We start from the raw sequence: 19,021 nt of genomic DNA, 5'->3' as shown, positions 1-19,021 counted from the left end.
CTGCGTGGTTGACCCTTGTACCATGTTTTCGCCAGTGCTCCCTGAGCCTCAGTAGTGAGCTGTGCATGGTTAGGTGAACCAGCACCGAAGCGCACCCACTGCTGAGGAATTGGAGGAAACGGCACAGCTACGCCGCCAATAGGATTGGCGACGGAAGCGACAGCTTCGATAAGGAGTAACGGCCATCAAGAGGATAAGGTATTACCTTTGCTTTATTGCATTTTGCCAGTGTGAGGACACACTACAACACGGTTGATTTAGAAGTTTGTTTTTCTGTCGCACTGTCTTGCAGAACTGATGCACCTTCTTGTTGTCCCCGTGTTTGCACCAACCATTGATTGACAACAGTGCAATAGAACCAGCGAGGATGAGGCGGCCGTAGAGGGATGTTCCTGGTCTCGACCTCGATCATCTATAGTAATAATACAGTGCACCCCCCGCGGCGACTACAAGTAAAAAAATAAGAACGGCGATCCAAAAGTCGCTATTTGCTCCTGACAGTAGCGAACAACAATGTTTGTCGATGTGGTAATATGAGGACGCCGACGCCTACCGGATGTGCCTGCTCTACAAAGGTGCCGGTGGAGATCTGTAGCAAGGTTTCCTTTCCTATGCCTGCCGGTTCAACATAAACTTCGAACCTACCTATTAGACAGCCGCTAGGTGTGATGCTGAAAGACCATGAAAAAGGAAATAGCTCGCTCAGGCACTTTTTTAGGTTTCAGGAGCTCACGTCGTCGGCTGCAACAGAGAAGCGATGAGAAATCCCATCCCACAAGAGGACGGCCGTTAACTTTACTTCGGAGACGAAGAAAAATCCTGCATCGGGTTTGGATGTTATAGAGATGTCACTCAAGCTATCGTGAAACCGTCGGCCATACCAGCGGAGAGAGCATCAGGGTTGCAGTTGTGATCCGTACAGGTACTCCAACAACTGCAGCCGTGTCCGCATGCCTCCGTTTCCAGATCTTCACACAAAGGGTAACCTTTATAAAATGGCGCAGTTGCAGTTAGATCATTACACAAGGAGATGAAGGCTGGTTATTGTGCGTACCACCGGGATTTGATACGCCAATGGAGCATATTTTTCTGATGTCGTTTCCGGTGCAGCCTGCACATTTTACGTGTTGTGAGGAAGTATTGGGCAACGTCTGTATTCCTTATTATCACCTTGGGAGAAATCTACTTGCTGTGGTACGGAAAACATGAAGGTGTTTCCGATTTGACACGTTCAGAGGGTGCCTTGCCTCATTGTCGGAGATCAATCGAAATCCCGGGCGAGCTGCGTCACCACGGCATGCACCGCCGCATTCCTGTCGAGTCGTAAACGCTATGTGCATTCCAGGAGACGTGGAGGGAAAATGGAAAGAATGGCACGCACTGACAAACAGGAATCTCCTGAGAAACCGTGGAGCTATTATAGGTACGTATCAAACAACTGTGTCAGGCCTCACCGATGTGAAGTGACCCCGGCTCGACAGCGCTGCAAACCGGCAGAACCGCTTTTCCTCCCTTGTCAGAAATACGGGCCGGAGCGATGCTTCTCAAGGCAGCGGTTGTCCGGAGACTCGAAAGAGTCAAGACAGCTATTACTGGCGCGAGGATGAGGGACACCATCTCTGTTTTAGCTTAGCAAGTCCACACACGAACCGGCATTTTTGTCAGAGTCTGGGTGACAGCCCACCCGCTGAAAGGCAGCTAGCACAACTGTCAACTACCTTTTCTCAGTGGTGTGTACATACAGAGTCGATCCCACTATGCGGCGCCCCTGAGCCCAGTGAACCGAGCGACATCCAAGCCAAGATTAGATGCAGGCACCAAGAGGAAAAAGACAACAAACATTACAACCGCACCGATCCACTTTCCTGGAAGCGGCATTTCGGAGCGTAGTGTTATGTCCGACGGCATTCTGTGTTCCCCGCGCAATGATACTGACGAAATTCACTTGGGAATCGCCCAGTCTTGTGTTAGTATACAGTGAACCCACGAATCACATTCTGGTGGCCACATTACACGCAAACCGAGGGTGGCGTGTCCCAGTGGTAACACGCTTCAACTCCATTATTATCTTTCCTTAAAAGATACCGACGCCTGGCTTCAAGAAACGAAATGCAGTCTGCATAGTCTGAGGGAAACACTTTTGGAGGCGCCTCACGCCGCCACGTGTCTTTATCATCGATGACCTGCGGAGGTGTAAATGCACACACAGCACAGTAGGTAAAAATGTCCGAGGAACACTTTTCTTCCTGTGTTCGTTTTATGGCTGCTTGCAGTGTGAGAACTGTCGAGTCGAACAGTCTCACCGTATCGTAGCGGAAGTGGAAGATGTTGGTTTTTTGCTTGTTTCCGGAGACGGGATCAACGCAAAATGCTTCAACCTGAACATCAGAGACGCACTGGAGGACGCCTGATGATAGTGCCCCTAACGTCTAACTTCTAACGACTGGCCGACTGCATCGAATAGTGAAGCGCGGCACACGGATAGCGTCCTCAGTGTGCGACACAATGAAACAAAGGTGTGCTCTCCTCACCTGGATCTGCACCTCATCCACTTGAGACCAGACGACAGTAGAGACCATCTCAGCCATTTCGCCGACGAACAACGGTTGCAAGAAGAATATGTCGTCGACTCCTGTAAAACAGCACGCAGCCCTAGACAGGCCAACGCACTTGAGAGTGTCCGAAAATGACAGCTGCGGGCTGCCAGAGCGAGAGCTTGTGGCGATATAGTGTGTTTGACAACCTACCTCTGAGAACAGGTCTGACTGTTTTAAGGAAACATTGAGCATTCAGGTACGAAAGTTCCAAAGCTTTTCGCGAGACAAGCCCTCCAAATGCCCTGTTGTATCTTGACAATGCCTCCGGTTGAATAAGCTCTGCTGTTGACAGTTTGGTGTCGCGCATCCGCACTACGTTCTTTCCCCCGGCAAGAGACTTCTTCCACACATTATGCAGAAAGACGGATTCCTCCGGTTCCGGAGGAACCAGAGAAAACATTTTTCTCGCATTTGCCTTTCTAGCTTCGAAGCCGCTTGATGAGCTGGCAATAAGACTGCGGAGTTCAGGACTGCAGCTGCTGATATCCAGTGGAGGAACCTTCTTCACGGGTCTGCCTGCCTCGTCGACCGAGACCATTACGAAGAACACGCTTCCCTTCACTTCGTTGTTCTGCAGACAGTACGCACGCATATTAGAACTTCCTTATGCACTAGGGACAGCACTGCCTCGCCACGGCAGCACCTCGCATTACCAGGTCTCCCCTTGCGAAGAGAGATGAATCAGTTTACAGCGTCCATTTCCCATGCTGACCATCCGAAAAGGTCGCTACCTGACTGAGTTCTGGACTAGAATTTGTTCAGTTGCCGGTGGCGTTGGGCCAGTCAGTGTCTGCCTCCAAGCAATAACACATTAACGTGGTAAGAATCGTAGAGAACGTGTTCGTCGACCTGGCGATTCCCGGTAGCACAACAGGGAATCTACACAGAAAATGGTTTGTGGATACGCCAAGGAGGGGTCTGCGCTATAGCCGCTGACAGGCTCCACTCGAAGGTCTTGACCAGGATCGTTCTGGGCCACCTTTCTACGAGCCTTACCTGCTGCATCTCTATCCTAATGCCCATTGAGGAAGCGCCTGTTTGTGTTACGGAGCCTATAAGTGTCAGGTCCTCCTCAACGGATAGGCCCGTCACAACGCGGCTCTCCGGTGAGCGATCATCCGGCGCATCTCTGAACTCCATTCGCTGGATAGATGCCGTAACCATCAAGGTCGTCAGTTTCGAATAGCCCTCCTCTTCCGGGGTACAATAATGATATGCAATGTCGCCTGCGAAGCAATCTAGGACCTCCAGCAGGCGCCCCCAACGAAGGAGGCGGGCATCATAGGCGCGCCGAAATGCATCGCGTAACGCCTGGGAAGGGTGGCTTGCGAAGCCTATTCGGGCTTGAATCCACCCCTCAAAGAAGCTTCTGCTTTGCCCATCTGTCGGCTTCTTCGTATCCACTGCTGTAAAACACTTGAGGGCAGCTGAATCTGCTCCGATCCTCTCCAGCACCCACTTCGTCATCAAACACTTCGTGACGGGCACCTCCTTAATCTCTGGCAATGATGACACGCTGGGAAGGGCGCTGGTGGAGAACTCTCTTCTGTTTCTCGTATAAACGCGATCTTCCGGCCAATAAGACGCATGGACTGCTGCTAAGCGGAGAGCGGCAGCCGACGTGCGCCCTGGCCTCCATCTCGTGCTGTCAACTGGAGTCGGCCCCAGAGCAACCGGTCCTGATCTTGGCGCCAGCGGGAAGTCCCAAGTTCTGCCAAAACAGCTGTCACGCCATACCCGGCCGCTTCCTAGGAGCAGTCCGCGCGCCACCCGACGACTACATCTGGCAAGTCCTGTTGACGTCATTCTGATTGAGCATTCTCGTGTACCCCGCGGCAACGAGTTTACTGGTGGCGGCGCTGCCTGCACCAAACGTCTAAAGGAGGGACATATCGGTGCTTACTGTGGTTGAACCAGAGAAAATACTCATGACTCAGATGCATTCCCTCGCTCAAGGCGATCCCTTCAGTCGCAAACGAGGCTTGCCACTTGTGGTCGCCAACGCGCTAAATCGGGCCACCTGGCGGCCTAGAAGCGTCGTCTGCACGCAAATGGGTGTGTGTGCATAGCCCGCTGCGTCTGGCTTGTTCGCATGTCAAGTGATGAACGAGGACGCAAATCATGTAAAGTCATCATTTACCCACCATTGTGTGCCAACTGCTGCAATTTTTTTTTGTGATTAGCTGTCGCCGTTGCGCTACGTGAAGAGAAGGCAGCCAGCAAGGCGAACCAGCCGCGGATTGAGAGGCACGAAAGGTTACGGGCACCTGATGTAACTCGAAAGAGGATCGGGGCACGCGGCTGGCTACTACCCAACAGTGGCATGTTAGATTCCATGTCCTGTCTCGGGTGTTTTCCTTTTCTTATGCTCCTCCTATGTGGAAAGGGTGTTTTTATGTACAAGATTTCGAGAAGTAGTGAGGTGAGAGTCAGTGTTGCATGCCGTGCAAATTCGTGCTCAAATCAACGCCAGCACCTAACGCCGGCGTACCCCCTGGCGCGCGCTGCAGCCTTTGCTCCCGCCGGCCTCAAATTCCTTCTCTACTGGTCACTGGCTTCGCTCTTCCTGTTATTCCGACCCTTGAATACGACATACTGGTACATGCTTTTTTGCTATGCGTAGGATCCACGGTATGGATTGGGAGGGGGGGGGGCATCGTATGCACTGAAATTTACCTTTTAATCGGTTGTCTGTGTGCCGAAGGGCAGGTTGGTTGCTCCAGCAGCATTGTCGGAGATTTGCAAATGAGATCTTTCAGTGGGACACTCTCGAAAACAAGCAATGGAGACTCGGGGTTTCCTTCTTTGTACGAGAACAGGTTGATCGATTTCGCTGGCAAGTGCACCTGGTTCACCATCCACACATTCCACAGTCCCTAACATAGATAGGTATCCGAGAAGGTAGAAAGGGTCCGAATGTGGGCCAAGGAAGTCTTCAGAAAGTAGGGAGTATGGAGTTCTCCAAGCGGCAGCTGCGTCCAAATGAACACTTCAAAACACTAAGGAAGGGAACTCGTATACTCTTACTTCCCAAACGTCGTCGAAACCGCCACGGGCAAAGGAAATGCGGGTCTCGTTCCGTGTGAGGCCTCTCATTATCAACACCAGGCACAAAACAGCAAAATCTTCTGACTTATCGGGTTGTGGTGATGCAACGACCGAGGTTATCGTTTGGGGTTGGCTACAGCAAGACTTCGACGCTCTAGCCCCGCTTTCCCACCTTAGAAGCCGTTTCAGCTGACGTCATTATGAGAGAACACTCTTCTAGCCAACCATTTCAGTGTTTTTCCCTCTTGTTTGTAAAAGCTATCCCGGGTGCGGTGGCTCTCCTTTATTGTCTTTTCAGTGGTTTCCTTTTTCTGTATCTCGTAATTTCTCCGCCCCGTACGGCACACTGTCTTTTCTGTGACATAACTCGGCGAAGCGTCTCTGATCCGGAGTTTTTGTGTCGATATATATCAATCCTGAAACAGAGAGGCCAATTACAGTTAACGAGTACGATTGGTGATAGTGGGGTACCAGCCAAATCACGCAGAAACCTGAACAAGATTGGAGACTGCAGATGGGTGGCGACAGTTGTGCGACCAAAGTACTCATGGTTGTTCTACCCTTACAACATCTGTGTGCTCTTTCTCATGAGGTTCAGGTGTTGTAGCTGTGAGCTTCGGATGGGCGCACTCCTGCTCCACGTATTCCACAAAATAGTGACTAATAAGTTCTCCCCGTAGTACCGTTTGAGTAAGCCGACCTGACACGCAATCGAACCTTGGTCCCCTTTTGGCAATGCAGTTGTTAGTTTGCAAAGCGAGCCTGTAAACGCAACAATAATGTCCGTCTGGAGTGTCACTGTCTCGGTTAATGGTGTACGCGGCGCAGCCCTTTTGAAAGCTACTCTAGGGCGCAAGTGCTGCGCCAGGAGAGACGTGCGCCTATACTTTCTTGCTCCATTAATGCGCCTCGGTTCTCCGGTAAACAAATATAGGATTTGAATCTCCCAAGTGACCTTCACATTCACCTCGAGCTGCTGACAATGCTTCAATACTGTAGGATCACCCTGTTCGTGCGTTTCATCTCTCTTGATGATTCGTGGTATGGTCCACGCAGCAACAAAAACTTGTTCATTGTCTGCAGTAGCTTCCCACTTTGACGAGTGTTTTCGCAGTTGAACACTGGGTCTGTTCGACTTGGTGCCCGACTGCGGCTGCAAAACGGTACGTGACTGCACACCTGCAGTGTGTCTGTTCAACCTAGGGAGCTCTACCTGGTTTCCCCAGGCCCCTTCAAGGCCACGAGATCTGATGCCACCATGGCCTCAGAGAGTCTTCCCCGCTAAACAATTGAAGGTTGAGTTTCATGACATGATCCGCATTGTGCTCACGAACCTAGTTCCTCTCCACGTGGACGGTGCAACAAAAGCAGCAAGTGTGCATCCACTAATCTTTTCTCGCGGGCGTGTAAGCAAGATTACACATAAAATGGTTTCGCTTCTCTCAGTGGACGGCGCGGCTGTCAACCGCACAATGACAAACGCCCGACAACCACGATTTTCGCAAGACACAATGAAAGGCACTTTTGCGTTGGACGCCACTGAGGGATGGAACTGGTTCGACAAAGGGCGATCCGAGCTATCGCTCTACAAGAGCAGCGTCGAAATTTTTGCCGGCCAGTCATGATTTGTGACACGAACACGACTTCCTCTCTTCGCCGAGACGCCCCGAACTGAGTAGCTGTTGACTTTACCGAAACCGCATTACTCATCCAGGCGGCAGGCGCACACCAAAGGAAAAAGGCACTCACGCCGACGCCATCTTTTCGCGTCGTTCTCGTTGCTGCAGAACCACACAATGGACAAGCAGAAAATGCACATGCTGTACAGAGGAATGCTTTCACTAATACTTTCTTTAGTTTTGCGGAGCGGGCATACGCCCAGAACACTACGAACGTGAAGACCGCAGTAACTTGGAGGACACCAATGCTGCACGCAGTGAGCTGGCCTTTACAGAAACAAGTCAACACAGCCCATAAGCGGTGCTCGTTGCTTCCTGCAGTTCTTTCGGCTGTGCAATAACAATCGTTGTAGCCGAGCATACACGCATACATTATAAGACACATACACCCCGTCCGCCGGACTGAACCAAGAAGCAGTAGATGTTGTCCTCTGAGGGAGTCGCACGGGTTAATTTCGCTATAAACTGTAAACGTATAGAAGAAGGAACACTGTCTCCGATCGAAACGAACGAGTATCGCGAAGGGCCCATTTCCATTACAGCTAGTCAGCTAGTGAGACTTTTGGGGGCAGCGCTCCAGAAGTCAGCATTTTCAAACGGAGCAGAGATCTGTGATCTAATTAACTTTGTCTGTTCGCGTGAACTGCCTTTAGGAACCTTGCAGATCGGGCACTGGTGAGAAGGGTAAAGGCCACGGGCAACCGGCCGCGCCAGCGCCGAGTGTATGACAGAGGGCCGGTAGGTATTGGGACCGTCTGTGTTTCTTACCTTGGGACGCAGCTTGAGGAGGCACTGATCGAGGGGTCCCCAGCACAGGAAGAATCCCAAAGCGAGCAGTCCGACTTTTGCGCCAGCTTGCTTGGCAAACTGACAATAACGCACAGCACGGAGGAAGAGCCTGGTGAGGCTTTGCGGAGACAGAACGGCCGATTTTGCCGGATACTACGCAACATTAACACAATGAAGCCGGGGGGGGGGGGGGGGGGGAAATCGCTTGTGTTTGGAGTTTTGGGCACTGGTTCCAAACCTCAGCAGGACGGGAACTTCTAACAGGCCTTTGCTAACCCCCCGAAATTATCTGTCTTTTCTCCGCAGGATAAAAGTCCGATAAAGAGACACCTGCGTGCCGGAAATTGAGCTCTGTCACTTCAAAAACAGACGCGCGGACGAGATGGAAAGCCTGCCATCAGAATGCCGATTTCTCGGGATTCAAAAGTACACAAAGATCCCAGGAACACAGTCGCCTGAAATCGGACGAGCCCCGATGGTGTGGCCTCCCATATGCGCCTAAACCGTTGCTCCGGAGTCCTCACAACTACACTGCGGAGTCAGGGAGCTGACTGTTTCTTCTTTTCCATCTCAGCAAACTCCATGTGGAAGGACTTACGTAGCTCTTGTCGGCCATGATGATTTTCATCGCTGTCGTGGGTCTGTTGGTGCAGTTGTAGTGGTAGCCCGGTGGCGTGTGGTGACCGAGGCGGGAGAAAATGTGCGTTTCTCGTCCTGTGTATGGGAGGTGAACACCCACGGTCTTTCGGGCCGGATTTATCTCAGGGGAACATTCGAGCGCCGCCTTGATGGCAGGCGACTCGACGGCCGTTATCTCGGAGGACTGCATGTTCACGGGAACTGGAGGTATTTGTGGACGCGGCAGGGAAGCCCGACGCCAGTTCAGACCGCGTTTATGCAATTGTGTCCTTGTTAGACGCTTGGGGAAAGAGGTAGCTTGCTCTGGTGAAGGAAGACAAAGCGAGAAAAACGACGAAGAACAGATGTCAAATTTCCTGAGGACATCTGCCTATGCGTGCGGTACCAAGCAGCAGCCTGCACGCCTTCTGACCAACGTTCGATCAACGAAACACAACCAAGCAAAAACCCTTTCGCAAAGAGAAGCTGAATTGTGAGGGAAATTCAGAGGGGACTTCCAGAACAAAGGCACGCTTTTTCTTTGCGCAAAGCCTTGCGCGACTGCTGGTCGAAAAAGGCACTCTCGTACGGGGGTTAAGGTGTGAACAAAAGCCGCGCGAGTGCGTGAGGCTGCAAGCTGGCAAGCAAAGCTCTCGGTTTTCGGTTTATGGCCGGAGAAACGGGGAGAATCTCACCCCTGGCAAAGAGCTTGTCAATAAAAAAATCCTGGCGACTTCTGTTCTCTTAACGACATGAGCTGACAGACATTTTTATCAAGAAGTATTCATGTGCAACAGGCAGACAAAGGCTATCACCATGGAACGCAGTGTGGTCGAAGTTGCTTATGTTCCATTTCAATCTGCCTTCTTTTGGACTCGAGGAAAAGACAGCGGACCGAAATCGGGTATAGCGAGCTCCCGTCCACCCCCCATGTACTGTCTTCGAAACCCAGAGCGTTCTTCCCCAGAGAACACTGATTCCGTTCAGAGTTCCGGAACTGTGGCGTGTGCTACAAGTATCCCCTCTTCCCAGTGTGAAAACGGCCAGGCAGGGGTGTCTCTTGCTCCGAACTTCCAGATGATAGGTTGACCATGATCGCCACACCACACTTTCTATTTGGCTGCCACGCATTGTAGTTAGTTCACGGTGGCTCGTATTTATGCAGTTTCACACAAAGTCCCGTGATACCACCTTGTCCCTCTCGTATCTTGAACCGGGTCATCCACTACTCACCCGAGTACCAAAGCGGCAACTGTGAACCCGTCAACTTTACTTGCAAAGGCGGAAATGCATCTACCGCCACCCGGAGGTACAGGGAGCGATTCTTCTTGATCAAAGTGGCGAGGCGCAGCACGTACAAAGGTCTGCACCATACACTTTAGGAGTAAGCGCTCTAGTGCCTGGACAATGCCTCTTTTCGTGAAGGACAGACTGCGCTTTTTGAGGTTTTTGTCTTGTCTGCCACAGGTCATGGCACCCAGTTGCCACCTACAACTGTTTTCTTCTTTTGGTTCGTCCCCAGAAAATTGAAGCCTCCGCGAGGGTTGTTTCCTCTGCGAGTAGTTTGTTCTTGTACCCGTCGGCGGAAAAGTCCTTGCTCTTTCGCAGAGAACCAGGAATTCAAGAAGCTGTCGGTATTCTGAGGCAGAGCGATTGCAGCGACCTCAGGGAGCCTGGCGGCGGTCACAAACCAGTGTGAGAGACTTAGATCAGCAGCTCAACAGACATCTAACTGAATTAGGTACTATACCATACTATAGGTAACTTACAGTTATCCCTTTATGCCTACGTTCTAGGTTCAACGTAAGCGACAGCCCAAAACTCCGCAAACGGATCAGCCCAACGGCTACTTCGCTTTTTCCAACGGGAAGCGGCCACGCGCGCCCTGACTCGCGATGCCACACCAATTCACTCAGCCTGCTCTGTAGTCGAGTGGGCAAACTAGCAAGTCATTTCTTTTCTAAACGGTATCCTTGGCGGGCGCGGGTTAGCTTCATATCGTTATCGACCGATTGACTTCGTCTGCTGCACCAATCGCACGCGGCCGAGAAACGCTGGCACGAGAAAGTACTACAGCCAGCACGAGAACCACAGGACGAACAGCGTCGACTCATCCAACGCACATCGTCCTCACTCAACGAACCCGACTAACCCGGAAAAAAAACCGACTCTGAGACAGTCGTTCCCTCGTCCTTGGATCAACAGACGTGATACGGCAAAAAGCGCCAAAAGATTCTGATCAAGCACGAACAAAAACGGTTTGACACTTCCCTGATTTGCGTTCCGGTTTTGCTTCAGTTTTGCGTTTCTCCTTCCCGTTTTGCTCAAGCAGCGCACCCGCTGCCCCCAGTTTCTGTGCAAAGGCAACATACCGGTCCGTTGTCGCGCTGCATAGACACAAACGCGCGTTTCACTATTGCGGCTGGCACAAATCACGGAAAAACAAAAGATTGTGGAATTCTCTGAACCAAGTGAAGCGACGAATGCTTGGTGCACAGCCGAAGCCGCCCGCCCTTGCGCTCCTTTCCCTGACCCCCCACAAATCAGTTATGTTTCACCGCCCTTGAGTGCGCGACTCATGTCGCGTCACTTCGAGCGCGCTGCAGCTGTCAATCAAACCCCTGACATGTTTACATGTGTACGCCCTAAAACAAAACGGGGATATTTTCCTACATTTAGCTGAATATACGCAGGGAATTAGGAACTGCTAGACCGCTGCTAGACAGTCGAGGCCATCCTCGATCTGCACAAAAAACAATGGCATGTGCATATGGCCTTCGTGGGAGGGTGGTTTATGCGTGCTGGAGCCAGTACAGTGAGGGAATCTGCTCCAGCTGCCATTAAGACGCCACTGTATACCTATCTGTGTATACCGGTGGTATTCACTTGCACATGTATATGGGTATGCTTCCCTTGCTGCAGAGGCAGCATTTTTTTTCGTGTGCCGCTGAGGAGACCTCCATTGAGTATTCTTCAACTCCTAAGAGCCGTATGCCCAAGGATACCTGTAAAAAACGAGCCGAGACAAGACAGCCCAGTATATCGCATCGGGCTGGTCATTCAATCTCACACACGTATGAGGCAAATTAGTACGAAAAAAAAATGAAGTCGTATATGCCACAGTTAATGTCATTTTCCTTAACATCCCCACGTCGTGGATCACAGACACTGGGAGAACCACCTGCCGCAACGAACAAAGGTGTTCGGACAACCCCCGTGCCGACTCATGGCGAGCCTCTCTGTATCTACAATGTCCTCGTCAGGGAAACTGTAAACCATATGCAGGCACGTATGGAAATAGTTGAGTGTGCCCGTTTCGCCACTTTACTCGCTCAGCATGCGCATACGACAGAGCTACCTGTGGAGAAATAGCCGGGCAAACCCTTTACAAGAACGCGTTTTTTTGGGGGGCACACGAAACTCGACATGGCTTCTACGGGCACACGCTTTCCAAGGTCGAAGGCGGATTTTCCTTGAATCAACGAAAACTTACTTCCCCAAGAACCACTTTATTGCTTCCTTGATACCGTAGTTCGGGACTAGAGCGTCGGGCGGGCACGGCTTTCTGCAGGCAGCGCCCAGTGTACGCTTTTTCATTCGACTAGGCACACACGGACAAACGAGTCGCTGAGATCCCCGGTGGAGTGAGGACGTACACAACTATGCACACCAAACAATGATGTAAGAATCGGACGGCTCTATCGCACGGCTTCTCGTTCGAGGAAGAAGGAAAAACACCACCCCCAAACATGTACACATGTACACACACGTAAGGATACGCCAGTATGCAAAGTTGGCGCCGTAGATCAACACCTTGTCCTGCGAGTATAGGTTGTGCCAAAACGCTGAATTGGAAGGGACCTATTACCTGGTGATGGGATCAAAATGTCCATTGCGCCGCAGGTGCTCGAGAAGAAGACTTTTCTCGTATGTGATGCCGCTCGGGGTAATAACTGGGTCATTCATAATTGCCTGCCGAATAGACATAAATAAAACACATGAGTACACATACTCTACAGGCATGCAGACAGAGGGTTCCTAGCGACGCAACGCACCGTGATTCCATGCCGCCAGTCGTTCTTCAAAGACTGGAAAGACAAATTCATACCTGAGCTGTCTTGTCTTGTTTGGTCACGAAAGTATGCTTCGCCAGGGTGGTCCCGCAACGTTCCTAAAAGACGGTTTCCATCACCCGTCTTTCCGGGTGCAGACATCGTCTCCGGAACTGTAAACGACCCCGCTTTTGTATGTAATGACTGAATTGGTTCACTGTTCCAGTTTAGATCTTGAATGTCTTTGTTTACCGAATCCAAGTTCTATCGTGCTTTTCATGACCATCATGTTAAGTGCATACAGTATAGTGGTGTCCAGCGTATATTTGAAAAACCAACATTTGTATACACGCTGTACGAATGCCATGATAATCGCTATCGTAGAGACGCGTCTCGACAAGCAGATGCCTCCACAAACACGCATCTGTCTCTCTATATATACATGTAGAAATGAGATGAGGGCTCACCATCGATATACTGCAAGACAAGCAGTTGGGAACTTCAAAAGGACGCGTTGTCTGCTCGGCCTCTTCGAAGACCCGGTCTAACTGCTGCATGCGAAGCTCGAACTCGGAATGCGGCACTGTTCCATTTGTGTACAAAGTCTCCAATGAGGTCTGAGAAAGAAACACACAGACGTCCACACCAGACCACAGAGGTGCCCCCAGCGTTGCTCGCGTTCCATACAGTTACAGCTACGCAGTTCCCAAGCACGGGTCCCGAGCTTCCATCAATTTTCCAATCGACACGTGGAGAAAGATGCATGCGAAACATACATGAACCCGTGCCACTCTCTCTGTAAATGAGACCTTTTCCCATGCTTTTAGGCGTATAGGGTGTACATGAGCCCGTTTATGCATGTGCGCACTGTCTTGCATCTACCGACACAGCCAGTCCGCAACAAGCTGCGCGTGGTCTCGACTGGAGAGAGCGCTTTGGACTGTCGAAGTGCAGGCACTGCGAGCCGCGAAGCTGAGCGCCTACTCGCAAGAAAGAAGCGAGATCGGCGCGCTCTTTTGACCGTTCTTCTTTCTTCCGAGAAAAGAGCATCTTGTTTCCTGAGCGCAACACAAAATTGCGCACCGTGGGGCGATAAACCGGTCCCTTTTCTCGTCACAGCCGATGCACAGGTGACTGGGCTATACACATGAAAAGCAGCAGCTACAGAGTTCCATCTTTGGGCGAGAAACGAACAGGACATGCCCCGTATCAGGTTAACGTATCCAGCAGCATCCGAGTACTTACACACCTGTACGCACATGGCTACGCCTCGCTCTCTCTATCTGTATCGCTTGACAGCTTTCGACTTGAGAAGGGGCAACTGCAGGGCTCCATATACAGCCCAATTATTCAGATGTAAGTGTCGCTCGACAGGCGTGTGCGTTTGCTCAGGGGAGGGGGGGACTGCCGTCGAGGCGTGAAGCGCTGGCGTCTGCTCTTGGGAGGTCCGCTGAACGGCAGGGCGTGAAAGGGTGTTCTGCTACGAAAGCCATTTCGGCAGTTTCATTGAAGAGTCACCACACGCAGGATCAGGTGCATTTGCGCCTTGTTTTACCGTTGTGGATGGCGTCGTCAATCTCCTGGCTCATCGTTGTCGCTGCAGTCGACAGAGCTCGCGCCTTGAGAAGGTACTTCAGGCCCTCTTCTAGCTCGTCTGTAGACAGCCACACGTCCCACTAAACAGGCTCCGTCCGTCAATGTCGTCACAGTACACTCACTGGCAGTCCACTCTCCATGTGCATACCTCTCGAAATGCATTTTACGTGCTTGCATCCGCGTCTTACACGTGTGTGTGCGCGCAGGTAGAGCCAAGGGGTTATAACGGGTGCTGGAGCGGTGCCGACAAAGGCCTTGCAGGTAGCACAGCTTAACTCGGCTCTGGACAGATTTGTGTTGAGCTCTCAGGCGCATGCCACGGGCGTGAGATGAACGAAAAGCAACCCCTTCTGTCCTAAGTGCGTAGGCTTTGTTTTTTGCACGAGGTCGGAGAGACGCGCACGCAGGACGGCAGAGCCTCATTCGCCGATCGATCCCACGGCGATGATCCGCACGTCACGCGCCTTTTCAGCGGGTAAGGAACCTACACTGCCCATCAGTATCTCTAAATGAACTGCGCATGCACTTGGAAACCGTACTGAGGTGGAGCAAAGCTTCGCCCATAAGGAAGTAGGCCTTCACATTGTCCTTCTGGAGCTGCGTTGCCTCTTTGGAGTCGTCCAAGACGAGAGACCATTTGCCCATCTTTTTGTAGCAAAGGGCCCTGTTGGTGTAGTAGACGGCGCAACTGGAGTCACACTCGATCGCCATCGTGTACAGCTCCACAGCCGACTCAAACATGCCTTTCTTGAAGCAGAGATTTCCTCTCTCCTTCAGAGCCAACGCTTGGGCAGCGTCCATGGTGTCTGCGTTCTCCAACTCGGCTTCTCGCTTCAGGTCGCGCGGAAATCGCTTCGATTTCCGCAGGGAGAAGACCCAGAAACCCTCCAGAGCTCCCAGCTCACGGCCGCCGCAGATTCTTCCCGCCACACCAGCAGTGGACATCCACCTGCTCGACGTGTCTCGCCGAGCTGCGATTTCCGGTGGGACAGCCCCTGGTCCGTCAAAAGGAGAAGGCGAGAGTGAGAACCTTCAGGCGCAGCTGTTGCGTGTCGCGAAGAGTGGCTGATGCTTCTCGCCCGCCTTTCGTTCTTAAGCAGACTGAGGCTACAAGAAACATCATCGGCTCTTCGCCCACACGCCAGCGTCTGAGGAACCAAAAGACGAAGATGAGCCGACGAAACGCAGTCCTCTGCCTCTCCAGGGAGCTCCTGTTTTTTTCCCTTTGAAGAAACGCTCGCGATCTGCGGCGCGCCGTCCCGCTTGGTCGCTGTTCGATTTGCCTTTGTTTTTCTCGATGTTCACACAGGCAGCTGCAGGGTCTGAGCATTCCTCTCGCTTCCAGAAGAAAGGTCGGCCTGCCTTCTCACTGGCGCCGCCAACCCAGACGCGCAGCAGTTCTTTGTGCGCACTCTCGATACGCTCGGTCGGTGACGAAACCTCTGGAAACAGTCTGCTTTTCTGCCCAGGATTTCTGTGGGAATGCGTGTGTTTTCCTCCTCGTCAGATGTCCTTCCCGCCGGTTTCTTCCGGCCTCAATCTTGAGAGAGCAGCGCGAATCCGTTGACGCACATGCACGCTGGAGACGAAGACGACAGACAGCAGAGAGAGAGGAAGACGAAGGAAAGAAGAGGAAGACGAAGGCAAGAAGAAGAAGAAGACGTGGAGGCGGCGCAGGCGAACACAGCGAAGAAAGACCCTCTAGCGCCCCCTTTTTGAAGGGTGATTCGAAGACGAGAAACACGAGCAGAGACGAATCGCCACGTCGGCCGTTGCGTCGGTCTGAGGAGCCCACGCAAAGAGGTGGAACGTCACGATGGAGACAACAGGTCCACTTTGTGAGCCTCGTGATTTTAAGGAGACGAATACGCGAGACGGATGGTTCTCAAAGACGCGAGAAGGAACAAGAGACCAGGAATTTGTACTAGGAGAGCACGAGGGCGGCACAGGGGTGGAGAAGGATCTTCCCCCTGCTTCTAGATCTGTTTCTCGGCCTGCTTCAAGGAATCTCTCCCTGGGAAGCCCTGTCGTTCTCTTCTTTCTTCTACGTCGGCGAGAGGTCGAGACATGAGGAAACACACACGCAGAACGACGCGGACTGAGGCCTCCCTTCTCTCTCGTCTCAGGCACACTCTCGACAGCTGGCGGACGAGCCGGGCACTCGCGCGCCGCACGCAGTCACTCGGCGTGGTCCCCAAGACGAAGCAGGAAATCGCCTGATTTGTAAGCCGACGGAGGAAGAGAGAGCGCAACAGACGCATGCCGATATCTATATCTATATATAGATATGTATATGTATACGTATTGTATATGTATATATATATATATATATATGTACATATATGGAAAGAGAGAAAAGCCAGGAGTGACGACAGGACGCGGGAAGACAGGACGTCGGTTTGTTCCGGCGCAAACGTGGGCAGGAAGCAGTACGGTAGATTGTGAGTCAGCTGGCAGCAGCGAGTTCGACCTAGACAGACTAAGAGCCGAGAGAGATCGAGAAAGCGAGAAAGACGGGAAAAGGAGCCTTCCGATAAGATGCCATCGGAGAAGCCAGGTGAAAACGTTTCGTTCTTGAACGACGCAAAGAAGAGAGACTTTGAAACCGAAGTGGCGTCGAAGAGACAGCAGCTTGTACCCTGCTTCGACCTGAAGAAAAAACTCACAGAGGGGTCTGCGAAGCCACGGAGCGTCCGCGCCGGTTTCCCAGAGCCGCGCGAGAAAACCCTGGCCTGAGGAGAACCCGCGGCGTCAAGGAGCTGTCACCTCAAGGCAGAATTGCGCCTCTTTGCCCGAGGTCGATATCAGTCCTAAAATCTACTAGCAGCTGCATGCAAGGTACACACCTTCCATATGTATATTTCAAGAAATAGAGAGATGGAGGTGCGTATTTATATCCCCCCTTCATAGTTGTTCGCGCACGCGTAAATGCACACGCATGTATGCATTGGTACAGACAGATCGGCCAGAGACCTTCCATGCGGATGTGTAGGGAACGAATAATGTATGCATGCGGAACAGGACAGTGGCAAGTACATTTGGTCTGTTTGTAGGTTTTACTTTCGTGAGTTTGCGATCGGGTTTTGTCGCAAAGACGGCCGCTTGGCACGGTCACCTGCCGACTAGCCAGCGAGCTTGCGAGCGCGACGCCCCACAGTCTATCGTCTTTCTCTGTCGACGAGAAAAGGCAAAAGAAATGTCGTTCTAGAGCAAGAAGGGAGAAGCAAGATGACAAGCAAAACCTTTGGAATGCATCGAACTGAGACTGCGAGCACTGCACGCGGAACAAGGCATCCAACAAGGCAAACCTATGGACGGCGATATGCCACTTCTTTGCTCCCTTTTTTTCTCAGGGAGCGGAGAGGAAAGCAGCGCCCACTATAAAATCTCTGGAAACAAGCAACGGAACGGCAGGTTCTTTCGGAAAACGCCGCGTACCATGCGCCACAAAACCCCCGTCGAATTTCCCAGTGTGCATGCCCCGCTTGCCAGGGTTTCCCCCGTCGGTTTGAGATATCCACATCCTCGACAACGCTTTGTGAAGTGCATTCCTGGTTCGAGGAAGATAGTGCCTTGCATTTGGCGTTCGAGGGGCGACTTCTCTGGCCAAGACTCTCCCGTTCTGTCGCTCGGAGACCGCCGAGACCTCCGCGACCGCTGCGGTTTGTTTCCATCGCAAAGTTTCTCCCGTCTCGAACACACGAAAGTTTTGAGAGCACGAGACGCAAGCAACCGTTTTCGTTTCAAAGTGCTTAGCACTCTGCGTGTACAGGGTTCGTGACAGCGGCGCAACACAGACCCCGCCCTCGATATCCGCACCCCCCGCCCCTAGTCTTTGCCAAGCAGAAACTTTTTAGAGGAGGAATCGGTCGCGTCTGAAGTGCATATATTTTCGCAGTTCCCGTACGGAAAAACCCCGCTCATTTGAAGCCTGGCACGATTGCTCACCTCGAGCTGGTATGGTCACGTGAGAGGGACTCTCGGCGTCGGAAGTCACGGGGAAAAGTTGAACCTTTGGGTTGCCTTCAGTGCCGCGACATAACCTATCATGTGATATCAAAATCTAGGTACATACATCTAGATATCTATATAGTTCCGATATACTGTATATAGGTAGATGTACACAGGCGCACATGCATCTAGGCATAAACGTACATAGGTGGAGGCTTATCAACTGACATGCATTTGAGTTTTGGCAGATATACCTATATATATATATATATATATATCGTGTGTGGCATTGACTGTTACATTGTTTTGCACGTTTTAAAAGTTTTTTTTCGATGTATTCTATCTTATGAGTTGTTCAGTGGGGGTTTGTCTGGGCTTCAGCGATGAAACACCGATTTCCCGACGGTCAACACGAGGCTTGAGCTGTTTTTTCTGTTTCTGCCTGGTCCGCTGGAAACGGACTGTGCGTTTTTGCGTTCGGCGAAGTCTCAACTCAGGAACTCGGAGCAGCCTCCGTGCGTTTCCAAGATCGGGCCACATGCGTCTTTCGTTGTGCGACTCCCGCTCGATGGAACGGTCGAGCGATCGAAACAAAGGGGTCGAGGAAACTAGCTGAGATGTGGAAGTTAGCGCTGAGGTCGGGTCCACAAGAAATCGGATGCAGAACGAGCCGTGCATTGTGGTGCCTGCA

The 19,021-nt window shown here is 51.8% G+C and overlaps 5 protein-coding genes across 5 annotated transcripts; all 5 read right to left on the bottom strand.

The window, feature by feature from the left end:
• Positions 1-408: 408 nt before the first annotated feature.
• On the bottom strand, positions 409-1,617 carry NCLIV_039930 (conserved hypothetical protein; the record flags this gene model as incomplete). Its single annotated transcript, XM_003880902.1, has 11 exons — positions 409-494; positions 554-589; positions 646-671; positions 734-741; positions 800-819; positions 882-986; positions 1,055-1,111; positions 1,171-1,189; positions 1,248-1,313; positions 1,382-1,398; positions 1,455-1,617. 11 exons carry the CDS (start codon positions 1,615-1,617, stop codon positions 409-411), a joined length of 603 nt encoding a protein of 200 aa, XP_003880951.1.
• An 812-nt stretch (positions 1,618-2,429) lies between these two features.
• NCLIV_039920 (hypothetical protein) lies at positions 2,430-3,189 on the bottom strand (the record flags this gene model as incomplete). The annotated part of the gene is made up of 2 exons (XM_003880901.1): positions 2,430-2,632; positions 2,748-3,189. 2 exons carry the CDS (start codon positions 3,187-3,189, stop codon positions 2,430-2,432), a joined length of 645 nt encoding a protein of 214 aa, XP_003880950.1.
• A 287-nt stretch (positions 3,190-3,476) lies between these two features.
• On the bottom strand, positions 3,477-4,403 carry NCLIV_039910 (conserved hypothetical protein; the record flags this gene model as incomplete). Its single annotated transcript, XM_003880900.1, has 1 exon — positions 3,477-4,403. One exon carries the CDS (start codon positions 4,401-4,403, stop codon positions 3,477-3,479), a length of 927 nt encoding a protein of 308 aa, XP_003880949.1.
• A 2,987-nt stretch (positions 4,404-7,390) lies between these two features.
• NCLIV_039900 (conserved hypothetical protein) lies at positions 7,391-8,942 on the bottom strand (the record flags this gene model as incomplete). The annotated part of the gene is made up of 3 exons (XM_003880899.1): positions 7,391-7,426; positions 8,093-8,191; positions 8,712-8,942. 3 exons carry the CDS (start codon positions 8,940-8,942, stop codon positions 7,391-7,393), a joined length of 366 nt encoding a protein of 121 aa, XP_003880948.1.
• A 2,769-nt stretch (positions 8,943-11,711) lies between these two features.
• Positions 11,712-15,324, bottom strand: NCLIV_039890 (putative TPR domain-containing protein; the record flags this gene model as incomplete). The annotated part of the gene is made up of 7 exons (XM_003880898.1): positions 11,712-11,736; positions 12,225-12,332; positions 12,600-12,703; positions 13,251-13,400; positions 13,768-13,841; positions 14,339-14,437; positions 14,868-15,324. 7 exons carry the CDS (start codon positions 15,322-15,324, stop codon positions 11,712-11,714), a joined length of 1,017 nt encoding a protein of 338 aa, XP_003880947.1.
• Positions 15,325-19,021: the final 3,697 nt, after the last annotated feature.

The sequence above is a fragment of the Neospora caninum genome, chromosome IX (genome assembly GCF_000208865.1).
Source record: "Neospora caninum Liverpool complete genome, chromosome IX".
Lineage (NCBI taxonomy): Eukaryota > Apicomplexa > Conoidasida > Eucoccidiorida > Sarcocystidae > Neospora > Neospora caninum.
This window is presented reverse-complemented; position numbering and strand designations above follow the sequence as displayed.